The 14525-nt window shown below is 39.4% G+C and overlaps 2 protein-coding genes across 5 annotated transcripts; one reads left to right on the forward strand and one right to left on the reverse strand.

The window, feature by feature from the left end:
• The first annotated feature begins 142 nt into the window (after positions 1-142).
• On the forward strand, positions 143-5544 carry LOC102712764 (pentatricopeptide repeat-containing protein At2g26790, mitochondrial-like). 3 transcript variants are annotated; one of them, XM_015842350.2, is made up of 5 exons: positions 143-573; positions 695-3497; positions 3595-3754; positions 4008-4139; positions 4883-5544. In XM_015842350.2, exon 2 carries the CDS (start codon positions 762-764, stop codon positions 3222-3224), a length of 2463 nt encoding a protein of 820 aa, XP_015697836.1. In that variant the 5' UTR covers positions 143-573; positions 695-761; the 3' UTR covers positions 3225-3497; positions 3595-3754; positions 4008-4139; positions 4883-5544. The 3 variants fall into 3 exon arrangements, with proteins under 3 accessions (XP_015697836.1, XP_015697837.1, XP_006663648.1); XM_015842351.2 differs by having other exon boundaries at positions 695-3407; XM_006663585.3 differs by having other exon boundaries at positions 695-3754.
• Positions 5545-7012: 1468 nt separating this feature from the next.
• On the reverse strand, positions 7013-11793 carry LOC102714591 (palmitoyl-acyl carrier protein thioesterase, chloroplastic-like). Of its 2 annotated transcripts, none has more exons than XM_040528737.1 (7): positions 11626-11793; positions 10459-10969; positions 10222-10355; positions 8330-8443; positions 8014-8200; positions 7804-7872; positions 7013-7590 (listed from the first exon to the last, which is right to left on the reverse strand). In XM_040528737.1, exons 2-7 carry the CDS (start codon positions 10960-10962, stop codon positions 7336-7338), a joined length of 1263 nt encoding a protein of 420 aa, XP_040384671.1. In that variant the 5' UTR covers positions 10963-10969; positions 11626-11793; the 3' UTR covers positions 7013-7335. The 2 variants fall into 2 exon arrangements, with proteins under 2 accessions (XP_040384671.1, XP_006663091.1); XM_006663028.3 differs by having other exon boundaries at positions 10459-11021.
• Positions 11794-14525: the final 2732 nt, after the last annotated feature.

The raw sequence follows: 14525 nt of genomic DNA on the forward strand, positions 1-14525 counted from the left end.
GAACCCCAGGTTCAAAAATAGCCAATTGGGCCAACGGCCCATCAAGCAGAGGACAGCCCATTCGTAAGTCCTAACCTAGTCTCCCTCCCCCCCTCTCTCTCTCTCTCTCTCTCTCTCTCATTCTCTCCATTGCTTAGCGGCGGCGCGCGGTCGGAAGCGGCGAAGTGGAGCGGCGCACGGAGGGTTGCGCGGCGGCCTGCGCCCTGCGGGGCAGCGCACGACGCACGCACGCGGCGGCGGGGCGGGGCGGGGCAGCGCGCCAGCCGGCCAGCACTGGCTGGGGAAGCCTGCGACCGCGAGGGCGCGAGGCCGAGGCGGAGGCCAGCTGCGGCCGGCGGTAAGGGGGGGGGAGGCCAGCGGTGGCGGGGACTCGCGGGGCCGAAGCCGGCAGCAACACAACGGCGGCGGGCACAGGGGGCTCAGCGGCCGGGCGCGGGCGCGGCCACGGTGCGGCGGCGGGGCGGCAGCGAGCAAGGACGCGCCGGCGGCAGTGGCACTCGGTCGGCATCTCGGCGCGGCGCCGCTGTCGGCTGTACTGCTGCAGCTTGATACCTCAAGCAACCAACTAGCCAAGTGAAGTTCTTCCTTCCTTTCTCAGTTCTCACATTCTCATTTCTCAGTGTTTTTAAGTAGTTTTAAGCTCATACCATTAGCTATATTCAAGGTCTAATAGATTAGTATGTTATGGTTGCAGGTTGCAATAGCCAAATTCATTCACCATTGATGAGTCCTATGTAAAGTTGTGTATTTCCATATTTTCCATGGTTCTGTGCCGGCAGCCCAAACATGTCTTTGAATGGTGCATACACTTGAGAATTGCCCCCCTGGGACTCCCTTGTCGCCCCTTCTCTGTACTTACAGCTTCAGCTTCAGTTCAATCAGACTACTCAAGTGATGATGACAAACTGAATTGTGCCCCGTCTGAATTTGCCCGGAAAAGACCCCGCGCTTTGTGCTCTGCTAGTGTTGTGCAGACTCTTCATTGCCTAAAGAGACGACCTGCCATTGCATTTGCCTACTTTAAAGATACACAGAGCATTGGGTTTAATCATGACTTGTCAACCTACTCAGAGATGATTCAAATTTTATCCCACTCACGCCAGGGGAAAATGATGGTTTCTTTGTTCTCTGAGCTTGTTTCAAGTAGTAATGGTAAAGGTCCTGAAATTTTGTCCCTTGTTGATCACCACAGAAGAACATGTGGTACTCCATATTCACTCTCATTCACAATCGATTGCTTGATCAAGGCATACATCACTTGCTATGATGTACATGCAACCAAATGCCTATTTGGTCGCATTTGCAGGCTTGGAGTTGTCCCATCTGTTTGGGCTTGGAACCTACTTCTCAAACTTATAGCTGAGAGTGGTGAATATGAGATGGTTCTCACAGCTTATAATGAGATGAAGTGCGTTCAGCTGACTCCTGATGTTTATACATTTGCCATAGTCACTAGGTCTCTTTTTCAAGCAAAGAAAGTGGCCGAAGTGTTGCAAGTTTGGGCTGAAATGACTGAAATGGGAGTGAAACTAGATACACGTGGGTACTCGTCATTTCTAATCGGTCTATGTGACTGCGGAAAGTATGATTTAGCTTATATTTTTCTGCAAGAGATCATTAGGGAGAAGGTTCCTGTTGAGGCCATGGCTTATAACATGATAATGGATGGACTATGCAAAGAAATGAGATTGGACGAGGCAGAAAAGCTCTTGGAGAACAAGGCTAGACAAGGATCCATCCCTGATGTATATGGTTATAGCTATCTAATTCGGAGTTATTGCAAAATGGGCAACCTAGTAAAGGCTGTAGATCATTATGAAGCCATGGTTTCCCATGGTATTGAGACAAATTGCCATATCGTGAGTTACCTTCTGCAATGCTTCAGGAAGTTAGGCATGACATCTGAAGTAATAGCGCATTTCCTGAAATTCAAAGATTCAGGGCTTCATCTTGACAAGGTGCTTTATAATATTGCTATGGATGCTTATTGCAAGCATGGGAACATGAATGAAGCAGTTATGCTACTGAATGAAATGAAGTCTGGGGGTTTGACACCTGACAAGATTCACTACACATGCCTAATTAATGGTTACTGTTTGAAGGGAGAAATACAGAATGCGCAGCAGGTATTTGAGGAAATGTTGAAGGCCAATATAGAGCCAGATATAGTTACATACAACATATTGGCCGGTGGGTTTTGCAAGAGCGGTCTTGTTATGGAGGTGTTTGATCTTCTAGACCATATGATGGATCATGGTTTGGAGCCTAATTCACTCACCTATGGTATAGCAATTGTTGGATTCTGTAGAGGAGGCAACCTTAGTGAAGCAGAAGTGTTATTTAATATAGTAGAAGAAAAAGGAATCGATCATATCGAAGTGCTGTACAGTGCAATGGTTTGTGGATATTTGCATTCAGGCTGGACTGATCATGCTTACATGCTTTTTGTAAGGGTTGCTCGACAAGGAAATCTTGTGGATCATTTTTCATGTTCGAAGTTGATAAATGACCTCTGTAGAGTTGGAAATGTCCAGGGAGCTTCAGATGTTTGTAAGATTATGTTAGAACATAATGTTGTACCTGATGTAATTTCATATAGCAAACTTATATCAGCTTATTGTCAGAATGGAGATATGGACAAAGCTCAGTTATGGTTCCAAGATATGGTTCAGCGAGGACTTTCTGTTGATGTTATTGTATACACTATACTGATGAATGGTTACTGCAAGGTAGGTCGGCTGCAAGAAGCTTGTGAATTGTTTGTTAAAATGACAAACTTGGGCATTATGCCTGATGTGATTGCATATACAGTACTACTCGATGGTCACTTAAAGGAGACCCTTCAGCAAGGTTGGCAGGGGATTGCTAAAGAGAGAAGGAGCTTTCTTCTTAGGGCGAATCATAACAAGTTGTTAAGCTCTATGAAAGACATGCAAATTGAACCTGATGTACCCTGTTACACGGTGTTGATTGATGGAAAGTGCAAAGCAGAATATCTAGTGGAAGCCCGGGAACTATTTGATGAGATGCTGCAGAAAGGACTTACTCCTGATGCTTATGCTTACACAGCTCTTATAAATGGATATTGTAGCCAAGGGGAAATATCAAAGGCTGAAGACCTTTTGCAAGAAATGATAAACAACGGAATAGAACCAGATGCATTGACCTTTTCAGTATTAAATCAGAGTTACTTGAGGTCTAGGAAGATTCAGTTATGTGTATGATTCCCTCTGCAGTACCATGTTTTGTAAACCCTTTGTACTGAGGACACCCGTGTCAACAGCAATATTGTCTGTCTGCTGCTGTAAAAGAAAGCCTTGTTCAAGGATTGGAGGCTAATCAAGTAATCAACGTCTAGTAGGTGGGTGAGCCCTAGCAACCCTTGAGGACAGTTGAACTCAGTTCAGGTACACTGTCAATTCTGCATTATTCAGCCAATTTTCAATGTTGAGAAGTTTCATATCATGCTCACGAGATAGTGGAGGATGCTCATTCAGGTTACATGGGTCCATAACTTTCCATCATCAAATGTATGTGCACACATTCTATATATTCCTCCCTAAACCTTCTGCGTGGATTTCTTTTTCCTACTAGGCCCTGTTTGATTGGACTAAAAGCAGAGTGGCATTCTGGTCATGGTCACCTTTTTGTCCTGGTGATTTGATCTCGTGTCAGCACAGGCTCTGCCTAGTGCCTACCAGACATTCAAAATGGGACTCTCTTCAGTTCCAGATACTGCTCCTGAAAAGCACAGGTAGAAGTACCCTCTAAAAACACGATGAGCGTAGTGACTTTTCATGTTTCAATTCCTAATTTCATTCATTCCTTGTTGTGTGTTCTAAGTCCAAATTTCACTTAAGGTTGTGACTCTGTGCAAGTGGAGATGTGATTTGTCAAATTTGGAACTGCACTAGTAATTGTTTTATCTCATCATGTTTTTTTGAGTGTCCAGAATTTTAACCTTTTTTCCGTCAGAAGGTAACACTGGTGCCTTTGCTTGTATTCAGGTTAAGTCAAGCTTTGATTCCCTGTTGTGTTGAATTAATTCTTGGGACCTATAAATCTTCGACCTGAAGGTTCTTTTCTGGCCTGGAATTCTGGAAAGATTGACTGCTCAGTGTCTGAAAGTTCAAGAAGTGGTAAGGTTTCACTTCTTTTGTTGATGTCTAGTGAGCTGTGAAGGAAAATTTTTTCGTGCAATGTAGAATTGGATAATCTTCCCTCATGATTTTGCTAGTGTTTTCTTACTAATGATTCAATGTCCCTGTTAGTATAATTGTAGCACAAAAGATATAGCAAGTATGCATTAGTTGGATAGTAATATTGTGCTCTATAAAAACAAAAGGACAATAGATCAGATTGCCCTTAAGTCGCTGGTTTCTCTGTTCAATCAAGACTCTGATCAGCGACTTAGGTGGGCTAAGCCCTTTTCTGATGTCTAGTTAGGGGGTGATTGTGCCAAACGATATATTTGCAAACGATATAAGTATTCTTAGCGATTTAAAAGCCAAAATTGGAAAAAACAATTGGTGAAAACACTCCAAATTTAAGGCTGAAATATCAAATTTTGGCTTATAAGCATAAGCAGAAGCGGAAATATGGGGGGTGTTAGTTTAGCAGAAAATTAGTGCCTGTTTGCGTTCAATTTGACCTGCGAATGATGCCAGCAATGTTAATGTAGCAAAAATGAAGCCATCATGTTCAATGCACAATCTCAGTTCAATTTAGGTCAAATCAATACAGATCTACAAGATAGAAGACAACTTCAGTTCGAAATTTGAGTAAAGATTTTTCCAGTATTTTTTTTTCTTTTAGTTGGTAGTTGATGGAATGATGGCTACTGGGAAAACAGAAGTTGATCCATGGTATTTTTGCCATACAGGAGTTCATCAGGAAGCTTTTAATTGATTGATTAATCCTTAGGGCACTGGTGGCTTAAGTTCCGTCTACGGTGGTAGCCCATGATTAATTTCTTGAGGAGTGCCTGTTGTCACAATGCCAGCATACAACGATTTCCTGTTGCTGTGCTAGCTGGGTTTTTGCTATTAAAAGTGGAAGCAAAGCATCTTTCTGGCAAAACGATTTGTGGCTGAAGGACAATGAAGCAACGGATGACGCACAATTCAGTTCATAATCTTCACCAGGGAAAAAAAACAGTAGATTTATCTTGTTTCGATCGCTGCTGTTTATAAGCTGTGTCCTCTCATTGTGCTAGGTCCGGTGTTGAATTCACATTAGGTGATATGTTATTTTTTCCACCAAAACTGATCGTGAAGCTTCTGCCTGTTTTGTGTATCAATATTACGGGTTTAGCTATCTTGCCTTCGATTGATTAATTAGGCTCGTTTTTTTTTCTTTAAATGTTCGATGAAATGTATAATTATTTTCAAAATCCGTAGGTTCGGCCTGTGTGCAGTTGGCCGCTGTATCTTTCCTGTATAAAGCTAGGGTTGGACAGACAGTTCCTGCTGATATTGAGTTGCATTGTAAATATTATAAGATGTTTTGTTTTTTTATTCATCTATATACCAATATATATGTCTAGTACCCATACGAATGTAGAGAAAGCTAACACATCTTATAGTCTGAAACGAAACGAAGAGAGTACGTGTTCGTGGCAGTACTCATTAAACCTAAGATAGAAATATAGAACATTCATTGTGCTGGTGAGATGTATACATTTGGTGTCTGGGATCAATCTGGTTATCATTATTGCCAAAGTGGAACTGGTGAAGGTGCTGGTGCTCATACCACAGGTCTGGAAAATCCAGACAGACGTTGGTTCTATATGTAACCAACTGATAAAGCCTCTGATAAATAAGAGATTTTATGTTTTGTTTTCCCTTTGTCAAAAAATTAATAGGCGGCGTTTTCATTTAATTTAGAGGTTTTTGGCATGTATGCAGTGTTTAAAATTTTGGGTTTGTCGGTGGGTCCTGATAGCCCGTGTATTTTGGCCAAAAATTTTGGTATGGACTATTGTAACCTATTTTTTTTTTATTTTTTGATGCACTTTATGAATCTAAATGTTGTTTATTGTTACCACTGATTTAGTAGTTGATAGATTGTTAATTTAAATTATTTTTTTAGAAAATTCAATCGAATTTTAATTTAAAATTAAATTCTGTTTGGAAATTTTGTCCGGAATTTTTGAATTTTGCCCCCCGTTGTAACCTACATTTTTTTAATTTGTTGATGCACTTTATGAATCTAAATGTTGTTTATTGTTACCACTGATTTAGGTAGTTGATAGATTGTTAATTTTAAATTGAATTCTGTTTGGCAATTTCATCTGAAATTTTCGAATTTTGCCCCCCCCCCCCCCCCTCTCCCGAAATAAACCACATTACCGATACATTGAACCCTGCATGTATGTACTAGTGTAAACTCTAATATTTTTCAATATACTAGCTGAATGCTTATGCTTTGCAAAGGATAAAAATATATTGTTATTCCTAAAATAAATAGAAGAATATTTTTCATGAAATATGTGACCATCTTTTTTTATATAGAAAATATCCATATCAATTTAATTTTATGTGAATATTCATTTAGGTTTGATTGATTTTTAATATTACGAAGTTAAGGTGATAAATTGTAAAAATGCAATGGATGACATCACCACTAGACTGCTATAGAGTGTTATAGAGACTGTTATAGTAGTAAAGATAACTTCGAACTAAATATTTCGCGAATCTGAATATTACTCAAAGTAGATATTTTGGTTACATTTGGGTATTGAGGATTTGTGTATTACGCTGGTTGAAATTATTCCCAGGCAACTTCGAAAATACTGTGGCATGAACACTGTTCTCACTGAATTTGAACCAAAAGCAAGTCACAGTCACTACATGGAGTCATCTGAATCTAAATAGGTCACGGAGAAAACGATCTTCATCTAAACAGGTCACGGAGAAAACGATCTTCCATGAAATTAGCTCGTATGCAATCAGATGAAGATAAACAGCTAGCAACACGTCACAGGCTCCAACAAAACGATAAGTAAACTTGACAAATTTCCAGGGAGCAATTTACTTCAGTTTGCTGAATAGTTGAATCAATTAGACGATTGAAACAACCTCTTCCACACGCATGACCGGTCTTCTCTCCACAGGGGTTAAATACAAAAAGAAAAGGTGAAGAAAAAAAAAAGGGAACAAAGAATCAAGAAATAATAGATGTAGCAGGTACAGTAGGCAAGCACCACAACCTCTCCAACCTCACACTATGGAAACTACTAATTTTTTACAGAATACATCTCACACTTCAATCAGCTTCAGGGCTACAAGGCAAGGGAAGCTTGATTCTCCCTCCAATAGATTCTCATTGGTTTGTTTACGCATTCTCAGCTACTGCATGCCATCGCTTTGGTCGCCACTCTGTGTGTGCCTTCACAATGTCAGCTCCAGACTCGAGCTGAAGAAGATGGTCGCACTGGATGGCAGAAGCCTGTTTCTCGGTGCCAATGCTGGTGCATTCCCCTGACACGGTGGTAAGTGATTGCAGCACGCTGTCTCGACCACACTCCTTCCTGTAATCCAGGGTCATGCTTGCAAGCTCATGCTTCTCCAGGACTGAAATTGGAGCACTCTGGGGAAAAAGAAATTAGAAAGAACTCAGTATCTTCTGACTGACCACATAAGACTAATGACCATATCAACAACACAGATGACCAGATCAGAATCTCTAGAAAATAATTGGAAGTACTAAATATATAAAACGGTGTCCTAGCAACCATTATATGGTAGGATAAAGCCAAATTATTTTTGTTTAGACAATGACTAGAGGGACAAGAATAACCACCTCAAGGATCCACCCAATATATTTAACATTGTTCACATGCTGATTGACATCAAGGTCACCCCACCTAGGCTGTTGCAGAGAACAGGAGTCCCATGAGAGATTTTTTAAAATAAATGAGGGGTGAGATCAATGATTACAGTTTTCTTAGAGGAATTGTTCCAGTTGAAACATAAGGATAATTCAGTATCGCATTATGTCTAACTGACTTACAGTGAGCCCCTTTCTTATGAATTGCTCTGTAGCATCATCACCAACTTTGTTTCCTGTCTTGGTTAATTTTTCACTCTGCTCCTCTGTTATAGCTGAACGGTCATTGAAGTATGGGCCTATTTCAGCCCTAACTTCATCCGGCATTTTTGAAAGTCTTCTTGTTTTCTTGTGCATCATCACCCAAACACTGCAAGCAAGGATTAGAGGAGTATAATCAGCAGCTATCAATGATATGACCAAGCAGAGAAACCAACATTGGATGTCCTAAAAAATGATAAAGATGATGCATGCAATAGAATACAGCTGGAATCCAAACCTTGTAGCTCTCAAGATTGTTCGGCCAGAGTTGTAGTCACGAACATGCCAGTCTCGACGCATGCCATTTTTTCCAGCAGCAGCAACCCATGTGTCCACTTGAACTGTATCACCCCTAAAACCATAGCAGGTTGGAACAACAAATTTGACTATTTTTTATCCACAGACAAATGTACCCAACTGTATCTGAGGTAAAAAAACGCATTTTGAAATTGCAGGTCCACTTTTCCAACTCAAAACTAAAAATAGAGGTTTTCAAACGCACTTCTTGACACTGATGACAAGGATTTAAACATAATGTGTGCAATAGCAGCACTAGTACCACTTATTTGATGAATGATGACCACCTAGAATTTTAAACTGACAGATACTGTTCAACAGAAGTTCACTGTTCTAGATCGGTCCTAACTTCTTCCATGATATACCACAGCATTAAGTGCTTTTGTTCTTTCTATACAATGGAATCATTTACTGCAGCACCAATAAGGGGAACTTTCTGAATTCTGACCCCTTGAGGTGTGGTGCTCTGTACAGACCTCTCTTAATTCAAGATCCAAAGAAGCACATAACATTTAATGGGGCAGCTCTGGGCAATGAATATGAAGTAACCAATCAAATTGCTACTGGGACTAAACCGTTCTCTCTACCCACTAATCAGTGTCTTTTAGGGAAAGCATCTTGTTCTGTGAGTGATGTTATACTTTTTCAAGACAAATCAGGGCAACAAGAGTTACCGTGCTGCCAAGACAGGCCTTGGAGCATCGAAACTTTAATGTTGCTTGCACTAAAGGTAGACAAAAACTTTAATGAGGACTCCCCAAGTGGTAATTTTTTGTTTCTAAATGCAAATAAATCACTTGCTAATTCATGTTTAAAACAGAGCATACCTCTGGAAAATATAAGTACATGTCTGTTCCCACTCAAAATAATTCAAGATCCAAGCACAGAGAACACATCATTTAATGAGGCAGCCTTGGGCAATGAATAAGGGTAACAAATGAAGTTCCTCATGGATCTAAATTACTCCTCTACTAATAGTTGACATTTTAAGGAGAGATTACTGTTGTTTTAACTGATGGTATTCCTTTACAAGACGGCATAGAGCAAGAAGAGCTACAGACTTACCGTGCTGTATCTAAAAGGCCTTAGGGCATCAACAATTTTATATTGCATGCACTAAAGCTAAGATTATGTCTTTAATGAGAATTACCCCAGTAGTAAATCCTGTTTGTAAATGCAAAAAAAAAAACTTCATAGTCCATGTTTTAATCAGAGTTCATGTTCTAAAAATAAAGTGCACTCCCCACTTAAGAAGGAACACATTTCTTCCTAATTGGCTAATTTAGTTTTGCCACAAACTCCATCCTTGATCCAACAAACTGGAGCTGATATTACTTCATCTACTTCACTTCTTGGTCAACCAAGGAGTAAAAACAGCACCTAAATATGTGGCATCTCATAGAAAAATAAATAAAAACATAGCCTTCTCTAGAGGTAAAAATTCAACCCTCATATTCACGCACCAGCAGCAGAAAAAAATTTTACTAAGAAAAGGATTCACTTGAATTTCATCAATAAAACAGTGTATAAGGAATGCAGACCAAAGATCCATACAACATTATGGTAAATCATGTTACAGTAAATATTGTTAAGCTAATACTACTGTTGCCTGAGTAAGAACCTTCCTTAAACAATTAAAATCAAATGTACCAAGGACACACAGCTGTAAAGTAGTACATAAAACAATATCAATAAAAAAACAAAACAAATATGAAGTAATTTAAAACAGAAAATTGTATTTTTGACAATTAAAGGACAACTTATGCTAAGGAATTGAAAGAAAGCAATCAAAGATACATATATGACGAGTAGAAAAGATTTGCAGAAAAGTACCATGCTGGGTATTGCTCAACAAGAAGCTGGATTTTGCTGACGACCCATATCAAGTTCCGTTTGCTCATCTCCGGTGTAGCCCCAAAACCATCGCCAAGAAGACCAGCAGTCCTTACATGGTTCAGAGCCGTTTCCTGCAAACTTTTAAATTATTTCCAGATTGAAAGAAATATATGAACCTATATTGAAATGCTGAAATGAGAAACAAAACTAAAAACAGAATGTGCAATCATTCACCTGTAAATGATTCATTAATGTCTCTATAGAAGCTGTACGATCAGCACCAATCTCGTAGGACCGAATCATGAAATTCTGCCTAAACACCATACCGTCCTGGATAATCCTACCAAAGCCAAATGTGTCCACAAGCATGTCAGGTTTCTTTGGCTTCCAATCAAGAAGTGTCCACTGCTTCTCTGCGGCAAGGAAGATGGTTGTAATAGCCGCAAGAAGCATGCTCCAATCCGGCAGTTGGTTATAGAATGTCTTTGGAGCACTATGCGACAATGTTTCCTCCCCATCCGGGTTCACCTTCTTGAGGTTAACCTTCGTACCATTAACCTTGGGAAGGGTCTGTGCCTGTGCCTTTACTTGCATGGCTGCAGGGGGTGGGTTAGGCTTTGCAACAATGCCACGGACACTTAAATTCTCGGGTAATTCGCCGGTGGAGCTTCTAGCTGATGCTGCTGGAGAAGATCCTGGACCTGGGAAGAATGCTGAGGCGGCAAGAGACCCCGCCATGATTGAACTGATCTTCACGACCCAAAATTCGTTAGAACTCACACGCCAAAAGCACTAAACTGAATAAAGAATAAGTTTTATTAGACATAGATGATAATTTCATATTTTTTTCATATAATTAAATTAATAATTTATAAGTTTTCAACATATCAAAGACATAGATGATAGAAAATGGCCAAAATGACAAGAAATCTTATAATTTAAAGAAGAACTTTTGATGCTTGGCATTTTGAAAATGAGTGATTATGTCCTCATCCTTAACCAGCAAGAAGAATTCCTTTGAAAAGAATGTAATCAAACAATATTGACAGCATCTACATCTAAATCAAATACCGGTCCATTTCAATATTGGTATCAACTACATCCAAATCAGTGCATCTGTTTGAATTGGCCCATTCAAATTTCAGAGTAGCCTTCCGCAAATCCATAGCTACAAACTAAACTACAGGGGCGGATCTATTGTGGGACATGCGGGGTTCAGTTGAACCCCCAAAACTTTTTGGGAACAAAAAGAACCTGTTATTGAGGTTATTATTAAGGCAAATCAAGCCAGATCCAGAAGAGAACCTATCTAGGGTTCATGATGCGAATTCCACAAGAGAAAAAAGTAGAGCGTGTGGATAGAGAGATGACAAAAGAGGATCTGGATGGATGGATGCTCACCGAGGACGACAGCCCCTGCTCGCCGGAGATCAGCGGAGGCGGTGGGAGGAGAAGCCCGTCCTGGGCCGCCGCAAGGAAGCCCGTCCTCGGCGGAACGAGCGCGGGTGGAGGGGGGGAGCTCGTCGGCCGGCCGGCTGTCTCTGTGGCGTATGGGGAAGAGAGGGCGGAGAGAAGAAACATCTTTCCTTTCCTTTCCTATATATATCCTGCAGAACACCCACTCGTTTTAGCCGTCTCACACGTACAAAACATCTCTCTACTCGGTTTATCTATCGCACTACCTTATAGCATACATATGTTTTCATTTATTAAAAACCTTTCGTACGAAAAGATAAAACCAAAAAAATAATCCTTTCCTTCTTAAATCTTATATTTAATTAATTTATCATATAAGGATAACTAGTTTACGATGGATAAGATTTGATATACTATTTCTATATTATTAGGAGAGTTACAAACTTTTTCGTGGATCATCGAACTATGGCGACTCACACTATTGTTGTTCGTATCATCTAGAGGTGGCTAGTGTAGTAGCATTTTTATGGCTGACAACACACTGATGTAGTCCTTAATAACATTGTATGTTGTCAGCCACCTGATGCAACACAACTTTCACACCTAGAAACACACTAACATCATTTGTAGAAGCAACATATGTCATCTATAATGATATGTTTGTTTCCTTCACTAATTTTGCATAAAAATATTATCTGATTATAATAGTTCTTATGTGTGTGCACAATTTGGTGCAGCGTTACTTTCGCAGCTGGCAACACAATTACATCATTCGTAGCAGCATCACATGTCGACTACAATGATATTTTTGTTTCCTTCACTAATTTTATATAGAAAATACTACATAATTAGAGTTGTTGTTATGTGTGTGCACATATGTGTTGCTTAGGGATGGACAGGAAGCTCGTGGCTCGTTAACTCGCTCGACTCGTGATAAGCTCGGCTCGTCCCATTTTCCTAACAAGCCAATTTGACATTTTTGCTCGTTAGAGATAATGAGTCAGCTCGAGCTAGCCCGCGAGCTGCTCGTGAGCCTTAACGAGCTAGACCAACCAACATGCCACAATCCAGTACCATATAATGCACATTGCACATGCGCACATTTCATGATACATAGGTCCATTCTTTTATGAAAGGCCTATTGGCCCAGTGCATCACACAAGAACCTTAGTTCCCTTACTATATGCGATTATGCCTCTTTCTTCATCCCTCCGCTGCCACCCAGGCGCGATTCATCGCCGTTCACTGATTTTGTCCCAAAATGGATGCGTTTAGTACTTTTATATGTTCACCATGTGATTTGTTGGTTCACAATTGCATATGCTTTGCATATTTTGAACTGAAACTTTGTTGGTATAACTTATTGGAAAATTATTTGGATAAGCTTTTTATGGATGGGCTCACGAGCCTAACGAGCTCGAACTTTACAATGAGCTAAGCTGAGCTAGGGTTTTAGTTCGTACGATAGCAAGTTGAGCCGAGCCTAAACCAAGACGAGCCGAGTTGGCTCACTATCCATCTTAGTGTTGTTACATTATCGTTCAAATATGAACAATAATAATATGGTATAATCATGTCGATTATAAAATTCTAGATCTGTCACTGACTAAGAGTTGACTCCTCATGTACAAAAGGCCTTAGGCATAAGAAACCCATACAAACCAAATCTCCAAACAAATCAAGACCGCATTTGAATCAATATAGCAAAATGAACCATCCCCAATGAACAAAAAAGCATTGCAAATTGGGAGACCAAATATCAGAAGGAACCAACGAAAGAAATGCATGTGTTCAGCGCAACTAAAAAAATCACTTCTTCCAACAGAATTTGATCATCTAATAAATCTAGGGCTAATATTCATTTGTTGATCAAGAAATGAATTAATATCAGCTCTAGGTTTGTTGGATGATCAACCATGAAGGTATTAAATTATGTTAACAAAAAGTGCCCCATATAAATTATATGAAATAATTCTTATATTTAATATTTAGTGTGATGGTTGCTAAAAATAAAAGAATATATAAGAATTATGGTGGTTCAAAGTCATTTTCCTCTCTCTTTATCTTTACTACTATAAAAACATCTAGTGGTAGTGAATCTGTCACCATCAACTTCTCCCATTGCATGTTTACAATTTACCTCCTTAATTTTATAATATTAAAGATCAATCAAATCTAGATGGTTATCCACATAAAATCAAATTGATATGGATAATTCCTATATAAAAAAGATGGTTACATATTTCATAAAAAATATTTTTTTATTTATTCTAGGAATACCATAATATGTTTTTATTTTTTGTAAAGCATAGTCAGCTAGTAAGGTATATATAGAGAGAGAGTAACGAGTAACGACGGAGGTAATAATTGATCATTTATGTACATTTCCTTGTCCAAGCGAAGCATTACGTGCGTAATATGTACATGGATCCCAAATATAAAACTTATCTAATTAATTTACCGACAAATAATACTTGACACTGTGCTTTTCTATAGGAGTCCGGCTAATTCCACTGGTGTTATATAACTTGTATATATATAAACGGGCCTGAATTAATTTATCCCTGATAAAAAGGCAAGATTTTGCTTGCTTATGTATAGTTTCGTTCAAACTAAGCATACGGTGATGGGTTGATCATAATATATGGCTATATGCACCTACATTAATTTATGTATTCATGAAGAAACTAGAGATGTAATTTTACTCAGACTTCTTGCATGAAAGAGGATTGGAAGTTTATTGGAGTAAATTAACTGTGAGATTAAACTGAGAATTTGTTTTTTAAGTCTCAATCTTTTGTTTGCTAAGACATGTAGAAATTGGTATGTGAGGATTAGATTTTAAAGTGAAGATGGACGGTCCATATAAATGATTTATGTAGACA

This window comes from Oryza brachyantha, chromosome 11, assembly GCF_000231095.2.
Source record: "Oryza brachyantha chromosome 11, ObraRS2, whole genome shotgun sequence".
Taxonomy (NCBI): Eukaryota; Viridiplantae; Streptophyta; class Magnoliopsida; order Poales; family Poaceae; genus Oryza; species Oryza brachyantha.